Here is a 19,234-nt window from a genome sequence, read left to right as displayed (position 1 = left end):
TGCCTCAAAATAGAAAGCCCTTCTTTATTCATATTAATTGCTTATCTGTCATTTGAGCCACCTTATCATATAAGATGGAGCATAATTAGCAAAGCCCTTTTTATCAGGTCTGTCCTAGGCAGTTTTTGTAACTTGATGTCTTAGTAAGGCTTTTAAGAAGTAAATTAAAACTTCACGTTAGAATTTTTTTGTTGTTTGTAGAAATGAGTTAAATGCCACGTATAAAAACTTTGTGTATGAAAATTTGTATTAAAAATTCTATTTCAAACTCTAAAGGTTAAGATGGTCCTGGGATGACATCTACTTATGACAAAGTTGTTATTTTTAATCTATATTTTAGATGAAAAATAAGATTTGGCAGTACTGTTTAAAACATGAGCATATCAACAATTGGTGCCAATTTTATTTTAAAATATATTGTCTTCTAAATTGTCTTCCCTATTCCTCAATTATTGTATAGTGTGTATATAATCAAGATTATGGGAAGCAAGAGTGTAGTTTAATGGGACAAACAGCAACTTTGGAGCTAGACAGATACGATTCTATCACTGTTATGGATTGAATTGTGTCCCACCAAAAGATATGTTGAAATCCTAATTCCTAGTACCTGTGAATGTGACTTTATTTGGAAATAGAGTCATTGAAGATATAATCATGTTAAGTTAAGGTCATTTGGGTGGGCTCCTAACCAATATGACTGGTGTTTTTATAAGATACAGACACTCATAGAGGGAAGATGATGTGAAGACAGAGCCATCATGTAACAACAGAGGCAGAGGTGGAGCAATGCAGCTGCAAGCCAAGGATGCCAAGGAAACTAGGAAGAGGCAAGGAAGGATTTTTACCAAGAGTCTCAGAGGGAGTGTAGCCATGCTGACACCTTGAGTTCAGACTTCTAGCCTCCAACCGTGAGAGAATAAATTTCTCTTGTTCTAGTACACCCAGTTTGTGGTAATTTTTAAGGCAGCTCTAGAAAATGGATAGAGTTACATACCATGTTTTTGGTTTTGGTCAATTAACCTCTGAATTTCAATTTTCTTTCTGTAACAGATTAAGAACAGCTCTGGCATGGAGTAGACATTTGGAAAATAATGCCTAGCTTTGCTATTGCTGTCCTTTCTTCAAAGAATTTACATTTATGTATTACCTAATTCATTTCATTTATCATTTACAAGTGTGAAATTGGGGCTTATGATAGAATTAGAAGTAAAAACCTTGTCTTTGCTTCCCAGTCAGAGTCCCTAATTTTCATAAACATACAACAGGTTTCATATGACCTATAGAATTTTATTTGGAGATAAGGGATTAAACTTGTTCTGTACCTATAAATTTAGAACTTAGCTGTTAATTTTTTAAAACTCATCTTCGAAAATAACCCAGAGTGACTCAATTTTTTTTTTTTTTTTTTTTAAATATATCTTTATTGATTTCAGAGAGAGGAAAGGAGAGGGAGAGAGAAAGACAGAAAGAAACATCAATGATGACAGAGGTATTGATTGAGCCCGCAAGCGGGCATGTGCCCTGACCGGCAATCGAACCTCGATCGCCTGAATCCTAGGTCGACGCTCAACTGCTGAGCCACTCCTGGCCGGGCGCGACTCAATTTTAAAAAATTCATTCAACTTCTAACTTTTAAGAGGCTCTAAGTAATTTAACTATGGATGTTTATTTCCTCCACCCCCTTTATCTGATGAGCATTTTTGAGGGAATTTTTCTACACTGATATATTACCTATTTAATAAAAAGGAAGCGTTTAAAATACGTTTTAAAATGCTCAGTACTCCAGGATATACTGCTGCCTTACTGTTCCCTGTTACATCTGCTGTCACTCTCATAATCCATACTTAACCTTCTTTCCTATGAGGGCCTGATTATACAAATGACTTAGTTTATAATTATAGTAATCTCTGTGGAAAATTCAGTGATAGCCCTTATTTTTGAGCCTTGGGTAGAAAGCAATGTGATTTGCATTACTTCCTCTGAGGCAAGAATGTGGACAACTGCTCAGCTTTTATAGACTTCTCTTTTTTGCTTAAGATCTCTCGGTGACAAAGCAGAGACATTTACTGCTGTGGTATCACACCAGTGGCACTAGTATGATTTATAAAACTAAAGTATCTGCTCTAGTCACCTAGAGCAGGGGTAATGTCATGCCCTTACCTGTCTCCTAGCTGATCTTTGCCCCACCTGATGTCAACTGAATGAGCTTCCTTGTTGCTACTGGTGTTGCTGTACCTACCTCATGCATATACCAGTGTCTGTGCTAAGGTGCTATTTACTGAAGCTCTCAATGTTGCCATTACTAAGAATTCTAGAATGGTGTTGGAGTGGCCCTCTCTATAGCTCTAGCTTATAGTGGCTCAAAGTCACAAAACCTACCTGTTTAGTTTCTACTCTGCAAGTTAATTTCACTTTTCTATTTCCTGAGGCCTAAATTTTCCTTATTACTGATCGTCAATTGTCTTATAAATGGGAAATGTAGAAAAATTAGATACCTTAATGGGAGAACCCCTGATTGATTTTCAGATCTTTATCTCTAACTCAGAGCTTTATTTTAAGTCTAAAGTTCATATATCTTTTGGGTTTGTACATGTACTAAGGAATTTGAGATACAGTTCCTCTTGGTACTGTCTCCCTGTAGATAACATCTACTCATCAGCCCTCATAGAGAAACTTGCTGAATACTAGATTAAGTTATATGTTTTATCAAAACATCGTTTCCATTTTAATGACTGTTTTCTGTATTAGACATTGAGCTTTATGAGGTCAGATAGTGGGCTGAGTCCCCATTGCCTGGAACATACAGGCACTCAGTAAATATTGTAGGTATTCAGAATAGGCCTCCCCAAAATGTGCTGCTGTGGCATGTGAATTATTTTGAGCTGAAAGCAATCAAGACCCTGCAGACTCATGAGAAACTTTTACCTCTCCCTTAAAGAATTTAAATTAGAGGCCTTATCCATAATAAGAGTTACAACCAGAAATAACTCTATGACCTATCTATATGGCAGGGCAAACTTCTGATTACTTAACATCTTCTGTTCTTATTGTCCTGCAGTGACCTTTTACCCCTCTGAAGCCCCAAAGTGATCCTTGGCTCAGAATGTCATATATACCTCATTTTCCCTCTCTATCCTGGAACCTCTCATGTATGTGGGGTTCACATCTGTAGGTATATATTAAATTTGGTTATTTTCTCTTTAATCTGTCTCATGTTTGTTTAATTATTAGACTGGCTGAAAGAATCTAGGAGGGTAGAGGACAGTTTCCTCCTCCTCTACTATATATATATATATATATATTTATTTATTTATTTATTTATTTATTTAAATATATCTTTATTGATTTCAGAGAGAGGAAAGAAGAGGGAGAGAGGGAGACAGAAACATCAATGATTTGAGAGTCATTGATGGGCTGCAGCCCGCAACCTGGGCTTGTGCCCTGACCGGAATCGAACCCCGATCGCCTGGATCCTAGGTTGACACTCAACCACTGAGCCATGCCCAGCCGGGCCTCCTCTACAATATTAAGTTAATGAATTATTACTTCATGATGGGGCATTCAGGAAGAAATGAAAGTTACATTTCCTAGACTCTTTTAAAATCTGTTCTTATACAAGTATTTGATTATGTTAGCCTCCTTAGAAATCTCTCCAGCTTCTTAATTTCCTGCAGGACATTTTAAACACTCAGGGTTACTTAGTTTTCAGAGACTTCGTCATCAGCAGCAATAACCAACTCTGGGTAGCTGACACAGGAAAGGAATTTTTTAGAGGGAGATTGGGTGGCTCCCACGTTAAATGGAAAGGAAGTCTAGAGAAGCATGTTTGGAGACAGGTGTGAAGAAAAGGAAGTTTGGAAGCAGACACAGTGATTTAGAAGCTATAGCTGCTGCTGAGTTCTTCCTGCTAGCGACTGCTGCAGCTACTAATCTAATTACACTTATTCTAGTCTGTTTCCCAAGATTCGGTGATTTTATATGGAGAGTGAATCATCTGGACTTAATTAAATTGATCCAGATTTTATGCTTTTGAACTGGCTGCCTGAGGTTAGGGCGAAGAAGGACTCATTTACCCCTTTGGCTTCTTAAGTGGGAGATGGAGTCCTGCTTCCCTCCAAAACTCAAAATGGAGAATTCCACGATACTTGGAACAGTTTTGATGCTGGGCAGCTTAATAACAACAAAAACAAATCACAGTTATCCCTCTGTGATTTTTCTTCATTCTTACAGTCTGAGGGTCTTGGAGGCTGGGGAGTCCAAGATCAAGGTGCTGGCAGATTCATGTCCTGGTGAGGATCCTCTCTTCCTTGACTTGCATGCAGATGGCTGCCTTCTCACTTTGTCTCTTCCTGTTGGGGTCAGTAGTGAGTGAGAGGTCTCTCTTCTCCTGGCTCTATTTTCAGTGAAGTTTCTGTTTATTAATATTTACAGTATCCTTCAGTAGGTGAATGGACAAATAACCTGGTACATCCAGGAAGTGAAATAATGTTCAATGCTAAAAATTAATGAGCTATTAAACTATGAAAAGACATGGAATGAAGGAACCCTAAATGCATATACTTAGTGAAGGGCCAATTTGAAAAGGCTATATACTGTATAATTCCAACTATATGACATTCTGGAAAAGGCAAAACTATGGAAATAGTAAAAAGATCATTGGTTTCTCCCGGGGTTAACTGGATGAATAGGCAGAGTGCAGAGGATTTTTAAGGCAGTAAAAATTATTCTGTGTGATACTCTGATGGTGTGTGTATACCTGTCATTATACATTTGTCAAAGTCCATGGAATATAGAACATCACGAGTGAATTTTAATGTAACCTATTGCCTTTGGGTGATTATAATGTGTCAATGTAGGGTCATTAATTGTAAAAACTGTACCACCCTGGTTGGGGATATTGATAATTTGGAGGTTGAGTGTATGTAGGGGATGGGGGCAGAGAGTATATGAAAACTCTGTGCTTTCCATTCAGTTTTGCTGTGAACCTAAAGCTGCTTTAAAAAGTAAAATCTATTTTAAAAATGGAAACAAATCTATTCTTATAATGGAAACAAAGGCTGTCATTTTAGCTGTCTGTCCAGGTCTTCGTACATCAGCTGGTATACTGCAATTTAGTTCTCACAGTATCACCCTGAGTTATAATCAGTCTCCACAGGTATAAAAACATGGTCCCCAATAAGACTGCTACCACTTCTGATGCCAGATGTAAGTCAGGTTCCCAGGCTACCCACACTTCTGGCCAACTGGCTTACAAATCAGGAGGGATCCCAGTACCTCCCTCACAAGACTGCCCTCACTTCAGATGCAAGTTGCAAGTTCAGAGGTCTCCAGGCCACCTACACTCTGACCAACTGGCTATAAAATGGGGGTTTTCGTGTGACCCCTCTCAGGTTTAATAATTTGCTAGAATGATTCACAGGACTCAGGGAAATGGTATACTTATGATTACAATTTTTTTATAAGCAGTATCAGTTGGGACCAGCTAAAGGAAGAGTGCATAAGGCAAGGTCTGCCTTGTGCCCTCCCTCTCTCTGTAGAAGCAGGACACATCACTCTCATGGCACATCAGTGAATTAACCAACTAGGAAGCTCCCCTGTGCTTCAGTGTCTAGAGGTTTTTTAAAATTTCATGACGTAAGCTTGATTGATTAAGCATTGGCTACAGGATTGAACTAAACTTACAGCCTTTCCCCTCTCCTCAGAGGTTGGGCTAGGCCAAAGTCCCTAATCACATCTACTCTTTCTGGTGACCCGTCCTGATCCTGAGCCATCTTGTTAGCATAAACTCTTATCTTGAATCAAAGGGCTTATCAAAAACAAATACACTCCTATCACTAAGGAAATTCCAAGAGTTTTTAGAAGCTCCCAGCCTGGAACCCTGGACAAAGATAAGACAGATTTTTAACTAGATAATACCAGGCTTTTAAAAAATTGTAGCCCTTGAGAAACCTAATACTTTTTTTTTTTAATTTGAAAATGTATTATGGAAAGCTGAGGTGACTGAAAAGTATTTTAAGATTGGAAGATTAAGAGCAATAACTGATTTACTGGTCTCTGTATTAGTCTTGTTTTGAATGTCAACAAAAGTACGTCCAGCCTCTAGAAGTCTTAAAAGTATTTGAGCCAAATTTTGAGGACATGTCCAGAGGCAAAATCTCAACTGATTGAGAAAATGCTCTGGAGAATGGCAGTTTTACAGTTCTTTTCCTTCATTTAGAATCAAAGAAAATGTAAGGAGGATCACATGAAATCCATTGGTCATAGATTAAGGAGGTGGGAGAAGAAGGCAAAGGGGAAATCTCAAGCATTGGATAAAAGGCAAAATGGAGAAATACATACTTTTACATTGGTATGTATAGGATAGCTAATAATTTACATTTACAGTAGGGATAGAATATAGGGATAGTATATAGGGAACAAGATTAACCATGAAGGGTTCTGTGGTTGTGTGCGCTGGTGGTCTTGTGCTGTGTTTCCTGCAGTTATGTCTTTGAGGGATCTGGCAAAGAAAATTACTCTTGACATCCTAGATGCATACGAACAATGGATAGAGTTCACATAAGGTAAGGATTGACCTCTGCTAAGGAAGCTATAGGCCTGGAATATGACTACCTGCCATAACCTTCCCAGTTAGGAATTTATGATCAGACCATCCTGTGGTTAATTTTTGTCACTGAGCTTGTCAGGCCTGCCATGTGGCTCCCTGAACTTGTTAGGGTTATTATATAGCTCCTTTTTCGTTCACAGTTCTTTAAATCTTTTTGTTATAGCTCTTTAAATCTTTATACATCATACAGTTTGCATTTTACATTTATTATTTTGATGCATAAATGAATTTCTTTTCATAAAATGTAGAGAGGAATTTACTTGGAAAAGTGAGCCAGTAGAATAACATGAGTCTTTCCAGTTTTTACTCACACTGTCAAACGGATGACCTTAAAATATTTTTTTTTCCTGGGCTGTAGGTTGCTTCATTGGACTTACTTTCCCCTCTAATAGCAAGTTATTTTAGAGTGTATCCACTTTCTCCCAGGAAGTGCTTAGTTCTGTTTTTCTCTTGCAGATCGATTATACCGGAATAGACCCTTCCAGTCCTTGCAATAAATGTTTGTCCCCGAATGTGACATCTTGTACTTGTGCCATTAACTTCACACTGGAACAGTCATTTGAGGTCTGTATTCCCAAGTAATGTGTTTAAGAAGCCATGCTTTAAAAAATACTGATATTGTATTATTATTAATATTATTTTTTGTGTGTGTGGAGAAGTCACTTTAATTTATTGGAGTCCCTACACTTTTGAGGAAGATTTTTTTTTTTTGGCTATTGAATTATACTGTCTGTTAATTAAATACATGTATTTAAGTAGTTTATTTTAGTTACTACTTTATAAACTAAATTTAAAACATATTTTATCTTCTCATTGGAAAGTTTTATAAAAATCAGTTTTGATCAAGTTTATATCTAATTTACTCATTTAAAAAATTTTTCAAATTATTTTGCCTACTTCTAATACTAAAACGTTTTAATTTATAAAATAAATACTAATTTACCTGTTATTTTATTATTTTTCTATCAGATAGGAACCATTACCGTAAATGCAAACTCTCAGTGAAGTCGTATTGATCTTTTATGTCTTGATAAGCAGCCAGATCAACATCTATGTGTATGTTCTTTGTGTCTTTTGTATTCACACTTATCTGTCAATCTTGGAAACTGAGCATAAAGGACATAAAGATTCAGAATAGGAATGTGAAGACCAGTTTGTGCTCTTCTTTACCTGAAAATTGAGCTTAAAGTTATTGTTTTATTCTTCAGGGAGCAAAACTGCTTTAGTACATGCCAACTTTTTCTACACTTGAGTTTTCTGAAAGGTAGTGATGACTTTTGTAGTCCCTGGTAGATGATTGCCATCTAGTGGTTGTATATGCTCTTGCACTAAAATAAAGGAAAATATGTTGCCTTTTTATAAAAACAAGAAGATAAATTTGGTAGAAGACAAATTTAATTATTTTACTCTGTTTCAGCAGAAGTAACATATACATTTAAAACACCATAGAAATTCTATTATTTTTCAATGTGATGGACAAATTATAAAGATATATTGTTTGTCAGAACAGGCAGAATTAAAGAAATAAAAGAGTCTAATGATTTAGAAGCTACATTAGTTTCCCCCCATTAAAAACAGTTATTTAAGAACTTCTCTTCTGCAAAGGTGATCATCTTCAGATTCATTCTTTTGTGGGCTCTGTTCTTTCATAAGACAAACCTTTGAAGCCTTTTCAGAGAACTTCAAGTAGGTTATTTTTGTTTCAGTATTTATTAAAAGGATCTCTTTCAGTTTGTAAGTTGAATTTACTGTACTTCTTAACTGAGATGATACTCTTTTTTTAAAGTGTATTTTTTGTTTCTGTGATATAATTTTGATAACCAAAAATAAAGTAAGTAGTTTTCATGTAAACATTTTCACTTAGAATAAGAGAGTTTGCAAACATTTGACATTTGAAAACCAAGGTCTATATAAATGATTGTGTATATGAAAATAGCAAATCAGATAAAGCATACTTGAAATGTTATTGAATTTCTCTCCTTCTGAATTCCTTTTATCCTTTAATTCCTTTTATTGATTTTTAATTTTTAAAATTTTTATTGAATTTATTGGGGTGACATTGGTTAATAAAATTATATAGGTTTCAAGTGTACAATTCTATAATACATTATCTGTATATTGTATTGTGTGTTCACTACCCTAAGTCACTTCTCCTTCCGTGACCATTTATCCCCCCTTTCCTTTAATTCCTTTTAATTGAGGATAAGATTATAGATGATATAGATAGCAACCAGCATGGAAAAAATAGCTTCATGTTTTTGCTACCTCTAAAAAAATCTTACATTCAAGATGGCTTTATGACATCTTGTAAATAATTGTATGTAGGTTACCGTTTTTTCCCAAGTTATTTCTAATTTGGCTCCGCTGATTACATTAAAATACTTTTCTTGGTTATTACAAAGTGACACATTATTTTATATACCTTACTAATTATTAATTTATTAATTACTGCTATTATATAGTATTCTGTGGAGAAATTAATTATGACTCAATTTGAGTTCAGAATTATTTAGGCAATAAATGAATGTTGATGCTAATTGGGTAAAGACCAGTCTGAATTAGAGAACATTTTAAATTGAAAGTAGATAGAGTAGGGGTGTCTTTTTGTGTGTGTGTTCTTTTAAATCTAAATAGGACTTCTTTGAAGTCTTTAAGGGTATTTTCAAAGTTTACTCTTGGATTTTTGCAACGTACCTTCTTTAACCTTATTTACAATTTGTATTGTTTTAGATTGCTAAGTACTGGTAGAATTCACCCCAGCACCTGTTTTAAGTTTTTATAAATTCTAGTAAACTGGTAAAATCCAAAATTATGAAGCTTTTATGTATGCATGACACAGTTTTATACTTAATAGTTTTATATGAAAATTTTTTGCCTTTCTCTTTCTCTAGGGCAATGTATTTATGTATTATGGACTGTCTAATTTCTATCAAAACCACCGTCGTTATGTGAAATCTCGAGATGATAGTCAACTAAATGGAGATCCTAATGCTTTACTTGTAAGTAAAATGATGGAATATGAAAATGTGCTTTCTGTGAAACAGTGTGGTAATTATTTAGTTAGAAATGTTAATTTAAATAAAAGTTTTTTAAGAGTTTAAAGTGACCCTGCTGGAGTGGCTCAGTGGTTGAGCATCAACCTAGCGGTTCGATTCCCCGTCAGGGCACTTACCTGGGTTGCGGGCTCAACCCCGCAGTAGGGGACATGCAGGAGGTAGCCAATCAATGACTCTCTCATCATTGATGTTTCTATCTCTCTCCCTTCCTCTCTCTGAAATCAGTATAGGCATATTTTAAAAAAAGTTTATTAGTGAAGCAGTGGAACAGAGAGAAGGCTGCTCCACAGGCAGAGCAGCCAGAAATGTTAATTTTAATAATGCTGGGATGATATTAAACTGTTACTCGTCATTTATAGTTTGTTTAGTGAGGGTTTTTAGTTAAAATTTTTCCCCTGGAATTTATAAAGATTAATGATTTCTGACAGCAAGAAGACATATAATACTACCTGCTTGTTTCTAGTAGTGTCCTTGGGATTTTTGCTTTATTAATCTATTTGTAATGGAATTTTGATGAGTCTAGCATTCTGGGTATGAAATTTGTTCTGTTTGGGTTTGTTCATTATTATTACAGTAAGTAAGAATATGTAAATAAGCTACTTTTTAAATTTCTGAGATTGTGTTTTAGAATTGAACATGTATGATCTTCATTTTTTAACTTGTGGGAAGCCTGAGTTGTAAAGTCCAAAGGGTGGGTTACTGAAAAACTGTCTGAGGAGCTCTTTGAAAATATAGATTCCAGAATTCTCCTAAGTCTAATAAGTGAGTGTCTGCAAGGATGGAGCGCTAAAATGTCTATTTTTAACAAGCTCCGCTTCTGATGCCCAGCCTGGTTTGGGAATCTGTGGACTAGAGGATCTTAGTCTCCTGACTGTTGTTCAGCTTTTCATAGTAGTGGTTGGTGTGCAAGTATTTTATATTATTTATTGCTGCCAATCCAACAAAGCTTCAGAGTCCCAGAGCAATCTAGGATCTTTCAGAAACAGTGAATCTCTTAGAATGTAATTTAGGGTCATATTGTGACCAGAATGGTCCTGGTAAGCATATAGCTGCCCTAGGCTATCCTTACTGATTTTATTGCTAGTTCCTGATGTTTGGGATCTTAAGAAATAACAAATCTGTTTAAAGATTTTGGTTAGGGTTGTAATATTTTACAATCCATGTAGGGTTTACTCTGTGGGCTCCAATTTTTAGAACTCAAATCCAGAGAAGGTGATGTTCTGTGAGACACATCAAGTTCCTAGGCCTTTCTCAGTTTGTTGATTGGGAACATAGATTGGGTGTGTTCAGAGACTCAAAGTGGTAGTCGATTTATAATTCTTTTATTTAGATACATACTCTCTTCACTGAGGGTGAAAAGCTGAGATTGATTCTTTTTTTACAAACTACAAGCAAAGGTTTTAGACTAGACTAGGGATTGATGAAATTTTTTTTGTAAAGGGCTAGATGATAAATGTTTTCAGCTATGTAGGCCATATGGTCTCTGTAGCAGCTACTCACCTCTGCCATTGTAGAATGGAAGCAGCCACAGACAATACTTAAATGAATGGGTGTAGCTGTGTTCCAATAATTATTTTTTTTTTTTACAAAAACAGGTGGTAAGTTGGATTTCACCTGCAGGCTATTATTTATTGATCCCTGGACTAGGCAAAAATGTATGAATTTAAGACCAAGTGACTTTCAAAAATCTTAAAGATTTTAAAAATGGACAGATTGAAGTCCAAGTTACTTAACATTGTGTATGAGACTCTTCACAATCTAATATCAGCCTATACTTTAGGCTCGTTGTTTTACATTTTATCTTTTAAAAAAATGTTTATTGGTTTTAGGGAGAGAGAAAGGGAAGGAGAGGGAGAGAGAAAGAGAGGCCATCTATGTGAGATTATTTGTTTTGAGACATGGCTTAATGGGACCTTGGAGTCCCAGAACAACTCATATATACACCTAATCTCTACTTGGTAGAATCTCCATTTAACCCTGCAACTGCCATAGCTCCTTGAGATCTTCAGTAGGGACTAATGCTCCTTGCCTTGCCAGCATTTTCGTTTTCCTTGTGTCTGGATGCACGATTTAGAGAAGATTGTTATATTCTAGGAATCTGCATTAAACCGACTTTCTCCCTCCTTCCCTCCCTCCCTTCTTCCCTCTTATTCTCCCTCCCTTCCTCCTTTCCTTTCTTCTTTTCTTCCCTTGATAGGGGATTTAACCCAAAATTACAAAACTTGAGATTATCTAGTTGAACCTGTTAATTTTATAAGTGAGGCACAGATAAATCAAGGGACTTGGCCCAAAGTCACATAGTACACAGCTGGAACTTGAATCTCCAGTCTCTTTACTTCCATTTTAAGATCCTTTACATTATGTCACAACTGGATTGATAATAGACTGCGTCTTAATTTTTCTTGGGCAGAAAACTTTGTGGTTATGATTTCTGTGTTGATATGAAAATAAAATGTCAATTTGGTATATACTTGTGTGACAAAATATATGCAAGGAAAAGTTACATTAAAACTATAATACAGTAATGATAAGGAATGTATTTGAGTACTTAAATGTAGCGTTATTTGTAGTCTATTTATAATACAGACTCATTTTGTGTGCATTGCAAGTGAGAAGCATATGGGGATTGAATTTTTAATCAGTAATTGGGGCTAGCTCATAGTTCTCTTGGAGGCCTGGGTAATAATTTCTCTCTTCTTTTCCTTCTAAACATCAGAATCCCAGTAAGGAATGTGAGCCTTATCGAAGAAATGAAGACAAACCAATTGCTCCTTGTGGAGCTATTGCCAACAGTATGTTTAATGGTATGATATAGATACAAAGATATAGATATAGACATATAAAATTAGGAAAATTTGTGTATCTTATTACAGATTTGAGAGTCTAGTAAACATGAATGAAATTGAGAAATTCAACAACCTTCAGATAAATAAAGGGTGTCCCAGAAAATATATATATACACTTTAATAGCTGACAGTTCAATTTTGAAAATGAAATGTATTTTCATAAACACTGACTTTATAATTATTCAAAGTGTGTGCATACATTTTTCGGGGGACACCCTATATTTCAACTAGTAATTCAGTGGGGTATTATAGTGCTTTATGATTTTCTTTTGAGAATTCTTATATTTTAAGGACGAATTTCTCTTTCTAGGAAGAAAGAATCAGAAACATAGTGCTAACTTTCCTATTTCATATATGATAAAAGCCAGGTTACCTTTGTCACCAACTTTGAATATTTATACCATTAAAAAGATGCTACAGTTGACCATTTAGTAGAGCAGCACTGTAGTATAAATATAATGTGAACCATAAATGTGAGACATGTATATAATTTTAAGTTTTCTAGTAGTCACATTAAAAACAAAAAGAAACAAGTAAAATTAATTTTTAATTAAATTTATTGGAGTAATATTGGTTGATAAAATTATATAGGTTTCAAGTATACAATTTTATGATACATCATCTTTATATTGCATTGTGTGTTTACCACCCAAAGTTTTAATCTTCTGTCACCATATATTTGATCCACTTTACCTTTTACCACCCCCTAACCCCCTTTCCCTCTGTTAACCACCATACTGTTATCTGTTTAAGAGTGTTTGTTTGCTTGTCTTGTTTGTTCATTTGTTGCTTTCAGTTTTATATCCCACATATGAGTGAAATCATATGGTTCTTTTTCTGTCTGGCTTATTTCCTTTAGCATGATATTCTCAAGATCCATTCATATTGTTGCAAGTGGCAGTATTTCATCTTTTCTTATGGCTGAATAGTGTTCATTATATATATGTACCACATTTTCTTTATCCAATCTTCTATCGAGGAACACTTGGTTGTTTCCATATCTTGGCCACTGAGTAATGCTGCAGTGAATATAGGGGTGCATATATGTTTGCGAATAAAAGTTTCCAAATTTTTAGGGTAGATACCTAGAAGAAGGTTGCTGAGTCATATGGTAACTCCAATTCTTAATTTTCTGAGGAACCTCCATACTATTTTTCCATAGTGGCTGTACCAGTTTACATTCCCACCAGCAGTGAATAAGGGTTCTTTTCTATCAAATGAAAAAGCTCTGCACAGCAAAAGAAACCATCAACAAAACAAAAAGGCAACCAACTGAATGGGAAAAGATTTGCAAACAATAGGAGATATTTGCTCTGATAAGGGGTTAATATCCAAAATAAATAAAAAACTCATACAACTCAACAACAAAAACATAAACAATCCAATTAAAAAATGGGCAGAGGACCTGAACAGACACTTCTCCCAAGAAGACATACAAATGGCCAATAGGTATATGAAAAGATGCTCAACTTTACTAGCTATCGGGAATGCAAATCAAAACTACAATGAGATACCACCTCACACCTGTTAGAGTGGCTATTATCAACATGACAAGCAGTAACAAATGTTGGAGAGGTTGTGAAATTAATTTTAATAATATATTTTATTGAACTTAATATGCCCAAAACATTATCATTTCAGCATGTGATATACATTATATAAAAGTTACTAATGAGATATTTTATATTCTATTTTTTGTACTAAGTCTTTCATACCTGATGTATATTATATACATTTACAAAATATTCATTTGGAGCAGCCATAATTTCAAAGGCTCTGTAGCTATGTAACCACTGGCAACCATATTGGACACTGCAGATAGAGAAATGGATAAATCAGAAGCTATTTAGGAATGCATTTTTTCAAAGAAAGGAGGAGAGGCAGATTTACCTTGCATATTATTTTATTTGTGTTAATATTAAAACATTTGACCTTATCACATATCAGTTAGCCATATAGGAAAGTAACCTAGAACTCTATTGAGGGAAGAGAAGTCCACCTAGGATTATAAAGTTATAATAGTTAATTCACATATAAATAATCAAGAGCAAATGTACATTATATGCCTTCTCTATTACCACCACTTTTGGGAGCAAATACCAGATCCTCATTTCTCATAAAGTAGATATTATGCATTTTCAGTATTAATATCTTCCTTTTCTTGTGTTTAGATACATTAGAATTGCTTCTGGTTGTCAATGGATCTTCTTCTATCCCAATTCCTTTGAAAAAGAAAGGTATTGCTTGGTGGACAGATAAAAATGTGAAATTCAGAAATCCCCCTGGAAAAGGCTCCCTAAAAGACCGATTTGAAGGTAAAATATTACTGATATCTTTTTAAAACATAATATAAGCAAGGAGTTTTAATAAAAAGTACCTAAAATTTTTTATCTTTAGAATCTTAAGAAAGTTTATGCTTTTTAAAGAGCAACTGCTTTTCTTAACTTCATATATAGTAGGGTAAAATTATGTAATCTGTTCTAATGTACTGAAATCATAAAGGAATTGTAAACTTTTAATCTTGAATTTCTTTGGTATTATAAGCATTTCAGCCATAATCTTTTAAAACTGCAGCAAAGTTTCTTTTAAACAAACCTGTTATTTATTGTTAATTATAAATCCAAGTTTACTTTTGCTTTATATCTCCTTAATTTCACAATGTAATGTTTTATACCATTATATCTTTGCGTTAAATTATCTGCCTTTTGGTATATACTGAATAGCCTACTTTTAGTGTTCTCTTAATTGAGATATCAAATCTTTGTAATTATGTTAAGTTGTTACATAAGAAATTAGTTTCTCTAGATTTAAGACTTCCTTAGAATATGAATGTATTTATACCTTTGAAAATGAGAAAAGTATTCTGATGGTTTATTGCATATTTTTGTTTTATTAGAGTGTGAATTTTCAGTTAAACTCTTAATAGAATAGACTATTTTTGTCTCCCTCACTCCCACCCCTCCTTTTTAAGGTACAACAAAGCCAGTAAACTGGGTTAAACCAGTTTACATGCTAGATTTTGATGAAGATAATAGTGGGTTCATAAATGAGGATTTTATTGTTTGGATGCGTACTGCAGCATTACCTACTTTTCGTAAGTTATATCGTCTTATAGAGCGGAAAAGTGATTTACATCCAACGTTACCAGCTGGAGAATACTATTTGAATATCACATACAGTATCCTTTTTTGGCCATGTGCACAGATTCATAGAATTTGACAGGAGTGTAGTCCAGCCATATCTTAGTTATGTGGTATGCTACTTTGTGTTTGAGTTTTGATCTCTGCATTTTTATAAGAGTCTATGCATAGGAAAGTATCTTTTAGTTTATACCTTCCAGAAATATCTTAAAATTATAAAATTTACCAAATAATATGCTTAAACCCTAGTAATATACTTTGTACTAGGGTTTAAGCATATTATTTGGTAAAATTATTTAAACTGTAGGTTCTGGATTTACTAGTAAGCTAGATATTTTTACATGGGTGATTGTAACTGAGCTGAATGGGGAGGCCAGTGAATGTACCTAATAATAAGTGTTGGTGGTACTGGCTGTTTTAATATATACTTTTATATATAAAAATCAGCGGATATGTTAATTCATATCAACATAACTGTTTCTAACTATTGCTCTGTTCATAGTACCAAAACATTTTTATCATTAGCTGTATTTTGCCACATTAATAATTTAGGTGTAATTTTCAGTGCTGATAAATATAATTTATTTCATTTTATGTCAACATTGTACTAAGTACTTTTCATGAATTATTTTACTTAATTCAAGCTTTATGAGATAGTTATCTTTGTGTTGTAGACAAGAATATAGGAACATAGAGCATTTAAGTAACTTGCCTGAGATTACATAGGAAATAAGTAGAAGAGTTGATCAAGCTGTTGACCCCAAAGGTCAATTACCACTATAGGCTGCATCCCTAGCTAGTTTAGAACAATCCATATCAGCCTAAATGCGGTCTTTCCCAAGGTGGAAATTTTGAGCACTACCTTTTAGTCAAAACAAAGTCATTGCATTTTTTAATCTCTATTGGCTGCCTCCTGCACGACCGCCACTGGGGATCAAGCCCAAAACCCGGGCATGTGCCATGACCAGGAATTGAACCACGATATCCTGGATTTTAGGTTATGCTCAACAGCTGAGCCATGCCGGCTGGGCAGAAGTGACCAAGTTTTTGAAACTAAGGTCCACATAGGAGCAATTTTGGGAAGACAGACCCAGTTCATGTGCTAGTAGAAAGAACATTATCCTGAAACTGTTGCCAAAGTAGAGGACAGCTATATCAACAGTATCCAAACCTGAAGTCTAGAGTACAAGAAAGAAAAGTCTTTGGAGCATTTGGAATTCTTAGTTGACAATTTGCATCCCAGGAATCTTAGAGGAGAACTGTCAGGGGAATGCAGGATATATTGAAGATTGACAAGACTGGCCTGCAGAACATCAAGGGTTAAGTATAAGGTAGGAACTAGATATTAGAATTAAGGCAGAAGTCCATTTTTTTTTTAGGTTTGTGATACTAAGAGATACTAGCATGGGTGACTTGAGACTACATATCTCAGAGCTCTGGGTTAGTTAGAGCTCTTATAATCATTCCTACCTCAATCAATGTAAACTGATTTAAGAAACTAGTAGAGCTGAGACTGCCATGTGGAGTCATTTGGAGAGTTGCAGAAGCCCAGAGAAACAGATGGGGCCTAATACTTGATTCAAAGATGCTTTCGGAAAGGTTGTAAACCTTTTACATAAGGACTTAGTTCTGTTTTTTTTTTCTGACCTGTTTACAAAATCCTAGAACTGGTCTCTGTAGGTAGCTCATCTAATATATTGGTGCCTTGTTTCTTAAATATTTTTAACAATCCACCTTTCACTTCCATGTTGTTGTAGCCATCATCTCTGTGTGTCACATAATGTGTTTTATCATTACTCCAAATCAGCAAGTTTAAACTTCAGTATCATGCTTTTTCACCCTATGGGGAGTCCTCATATTCTCTTAATTATACTCTTGCTACACGTGCTCTTTGAGTTCACAGAGACCTCTGATGCCTTCATTCTTTTCTTACCTCTTGGTCTGTCAACCTCCTCTTCCTTTAAGGGTTTAACTGCTATTTATTCGAAATATTTTTTCACATTACGTTTCTTTGTGGTATTTTCCCCCTCCTGTGTAATGAGAGCACAAGTACCTGAGAAACAACATAACTGTTAAATTTGGTTGTTTTTGCTCACAAGCTGTATTGGCTTTTACTACTAACATTCAAGGTAAAAAATATACAATTATTTTATGATTCAGAACATATGAGTAAGGTGTCTGTGTATCATAGAATTATGCCAATGAATTATAAGCAATTAAATGCTAACTTTCTAAGGTGTATTTTAAAAATCAAGTCACTAAACATGGAAAAGTTTTCCTATTCACTCTTCAGATTACCCTGTACATTCTTTTGATGGACGAAAACGGATGATCTTAAGCACTATTTCATGGATGGGAGGAAAAAATCCATTTTTGGGGATTGCTTACATTGCCACTGGATCCATCTCCTTCCTTCTGGGAGTTGTACTGCTAGTAATTAATCATAAATATAGAAACAGTAGTAATACTGCTGACATTACCATTTAATTTTATATTCTGAAGACAAATTTACCGCATGTACATCAAGGCCAGTTCTAGTCAACCTAGCTTTTGAATGCCGATGTCTGGTTAGTATGTCATTTTTGAAGTTGGCACATAACTTTTTATTTAAAAAACAGTCTTTGTCCTTTGCTTCTTTCCTATGGATGACTTATGAAAATATATGACGGGTATAAAACAAATTAGCTTTATTGATCATGTCAGCATTGTAACTGCTGAAGTGCATTCTAATGTTTGCTTTTTGTTGAGACAGGCCATATGATGCATAGAGCCTCTATCATGTGAAATATGTCTACTGCTTAAATGTTTCTGCTGTGTTGATAAATATTATATTGACATATGTGCTGTATATGTGTGCCTATTGTGTAAAAAGAAGGATTACAAGATGTTTGAGTATAATGACTTGCTAACCTTTCAGGATTCAGAGTTACGAAAAGATGAAGAAAGACCAAATCTAAATAAAACACTGCATCATTTTCATGTGTCGTGTGTAAAGGCTTAAAGTACCATCTTTGGTGAGGTAATTCATGTATTTAATTTATCCAATACAATTCTTTGTCAAGCTTAGTTTTGATTTCACCTTTGAAGTGTTACTTACCTTGTCTAGCATATAAATTTATGCTCCTGTCTGAAGAGGTCAGGTAGGAGAATTTAAAATTCCTCTTTCCATTTGGTTAAGATGTTGCAATCAGGAACCCCAATGTTTTTACATGTGATCATGGAAATACCTCAAGCTGTTTATATTTTGCAGGTAAGTGTTTTGACTTAAGTACTGATATTACGTTACAGAACTTTTGGAAGATAGTAACCTTTATTTCCTCTATATTTCATTCAATTTTTGAATATAGGTCAAATATGGATGTGTATGCACATTCTTTAGTTAATTCAAGTTAATGCACCTATTGCTTTTGTTGGTTTTCCTAAGACATATTTTATATATATATATGTATTTAATTCTCACCCGAGGATATGTTTTTTTAAAAAATTGATTTTAGAGAGAGAGGAAAGTAGAGAGAGAGAGGAGAGAGAAACATTGATCTGTCACCTCCCATCCATGCCCTGATCAGGGATCAAACCTGCAACCTA

At 34.7% G+C, this 19,234-nt stretch overlaps 1 protein-coding gene across 1 annotated transcript in view; it reads left to right on the top strand.

The window, feature by feature from the left end:
• Positions 1-18,425, top strand: part of CDC50A (cell division cycle 50 P4-ATPase accessory subunit A) — a 30,247-nt gene extending 11,822 nt beyond the window's left edge. Inside the window, exons 2-7 of the mRNA XM_016207373.2 lie at positions 7,064-7,171; positions 9,499-9,606; positions 12,380-12,467; positions 14,681-14,824; positions 15,481-15,687; positions 17,943-18,425. Of these exons, the coding sequence (XP_016062859.1) occupies positions 7,064-7,171; positions 9,499-9,606; positions 12,380-12,467; positions 14,681-14,824; positions 15,481-15,687; positions 17,943-18,136 (849 nt within the window). The 3' untranslated portion in view covers positions 18,137-18,425. The remainder of the gene's footprint in view (positions 1-7,063; positions 7,172-9,498; positions 9,607-12,379; positions 12,468-14,680; positions 14,825-15,480; positions 15,688-17,942) is intronic.
• Positions 18,426-19,234: the final 809 nt, after the last annotated feature.

Source organism: Miniopterus natalensis, chromosome 5 (genome assembly GCF_054644295.1).
Source record: "Miniopterus natalensis isolate mMinNat1 chromosome 5, mMinNat1.hap1, whole genome shotgun sequence".
Taxonomy (NCBI): Eukaryota; Metazoa; Chordata; class Mammalia; order Chiroptera; family Miniopteridae; genus Miniopterus; species Miniopterus natalensis.
This window is presented reverse-complemented; position numbering and strand designations above follow the sequence as displayed.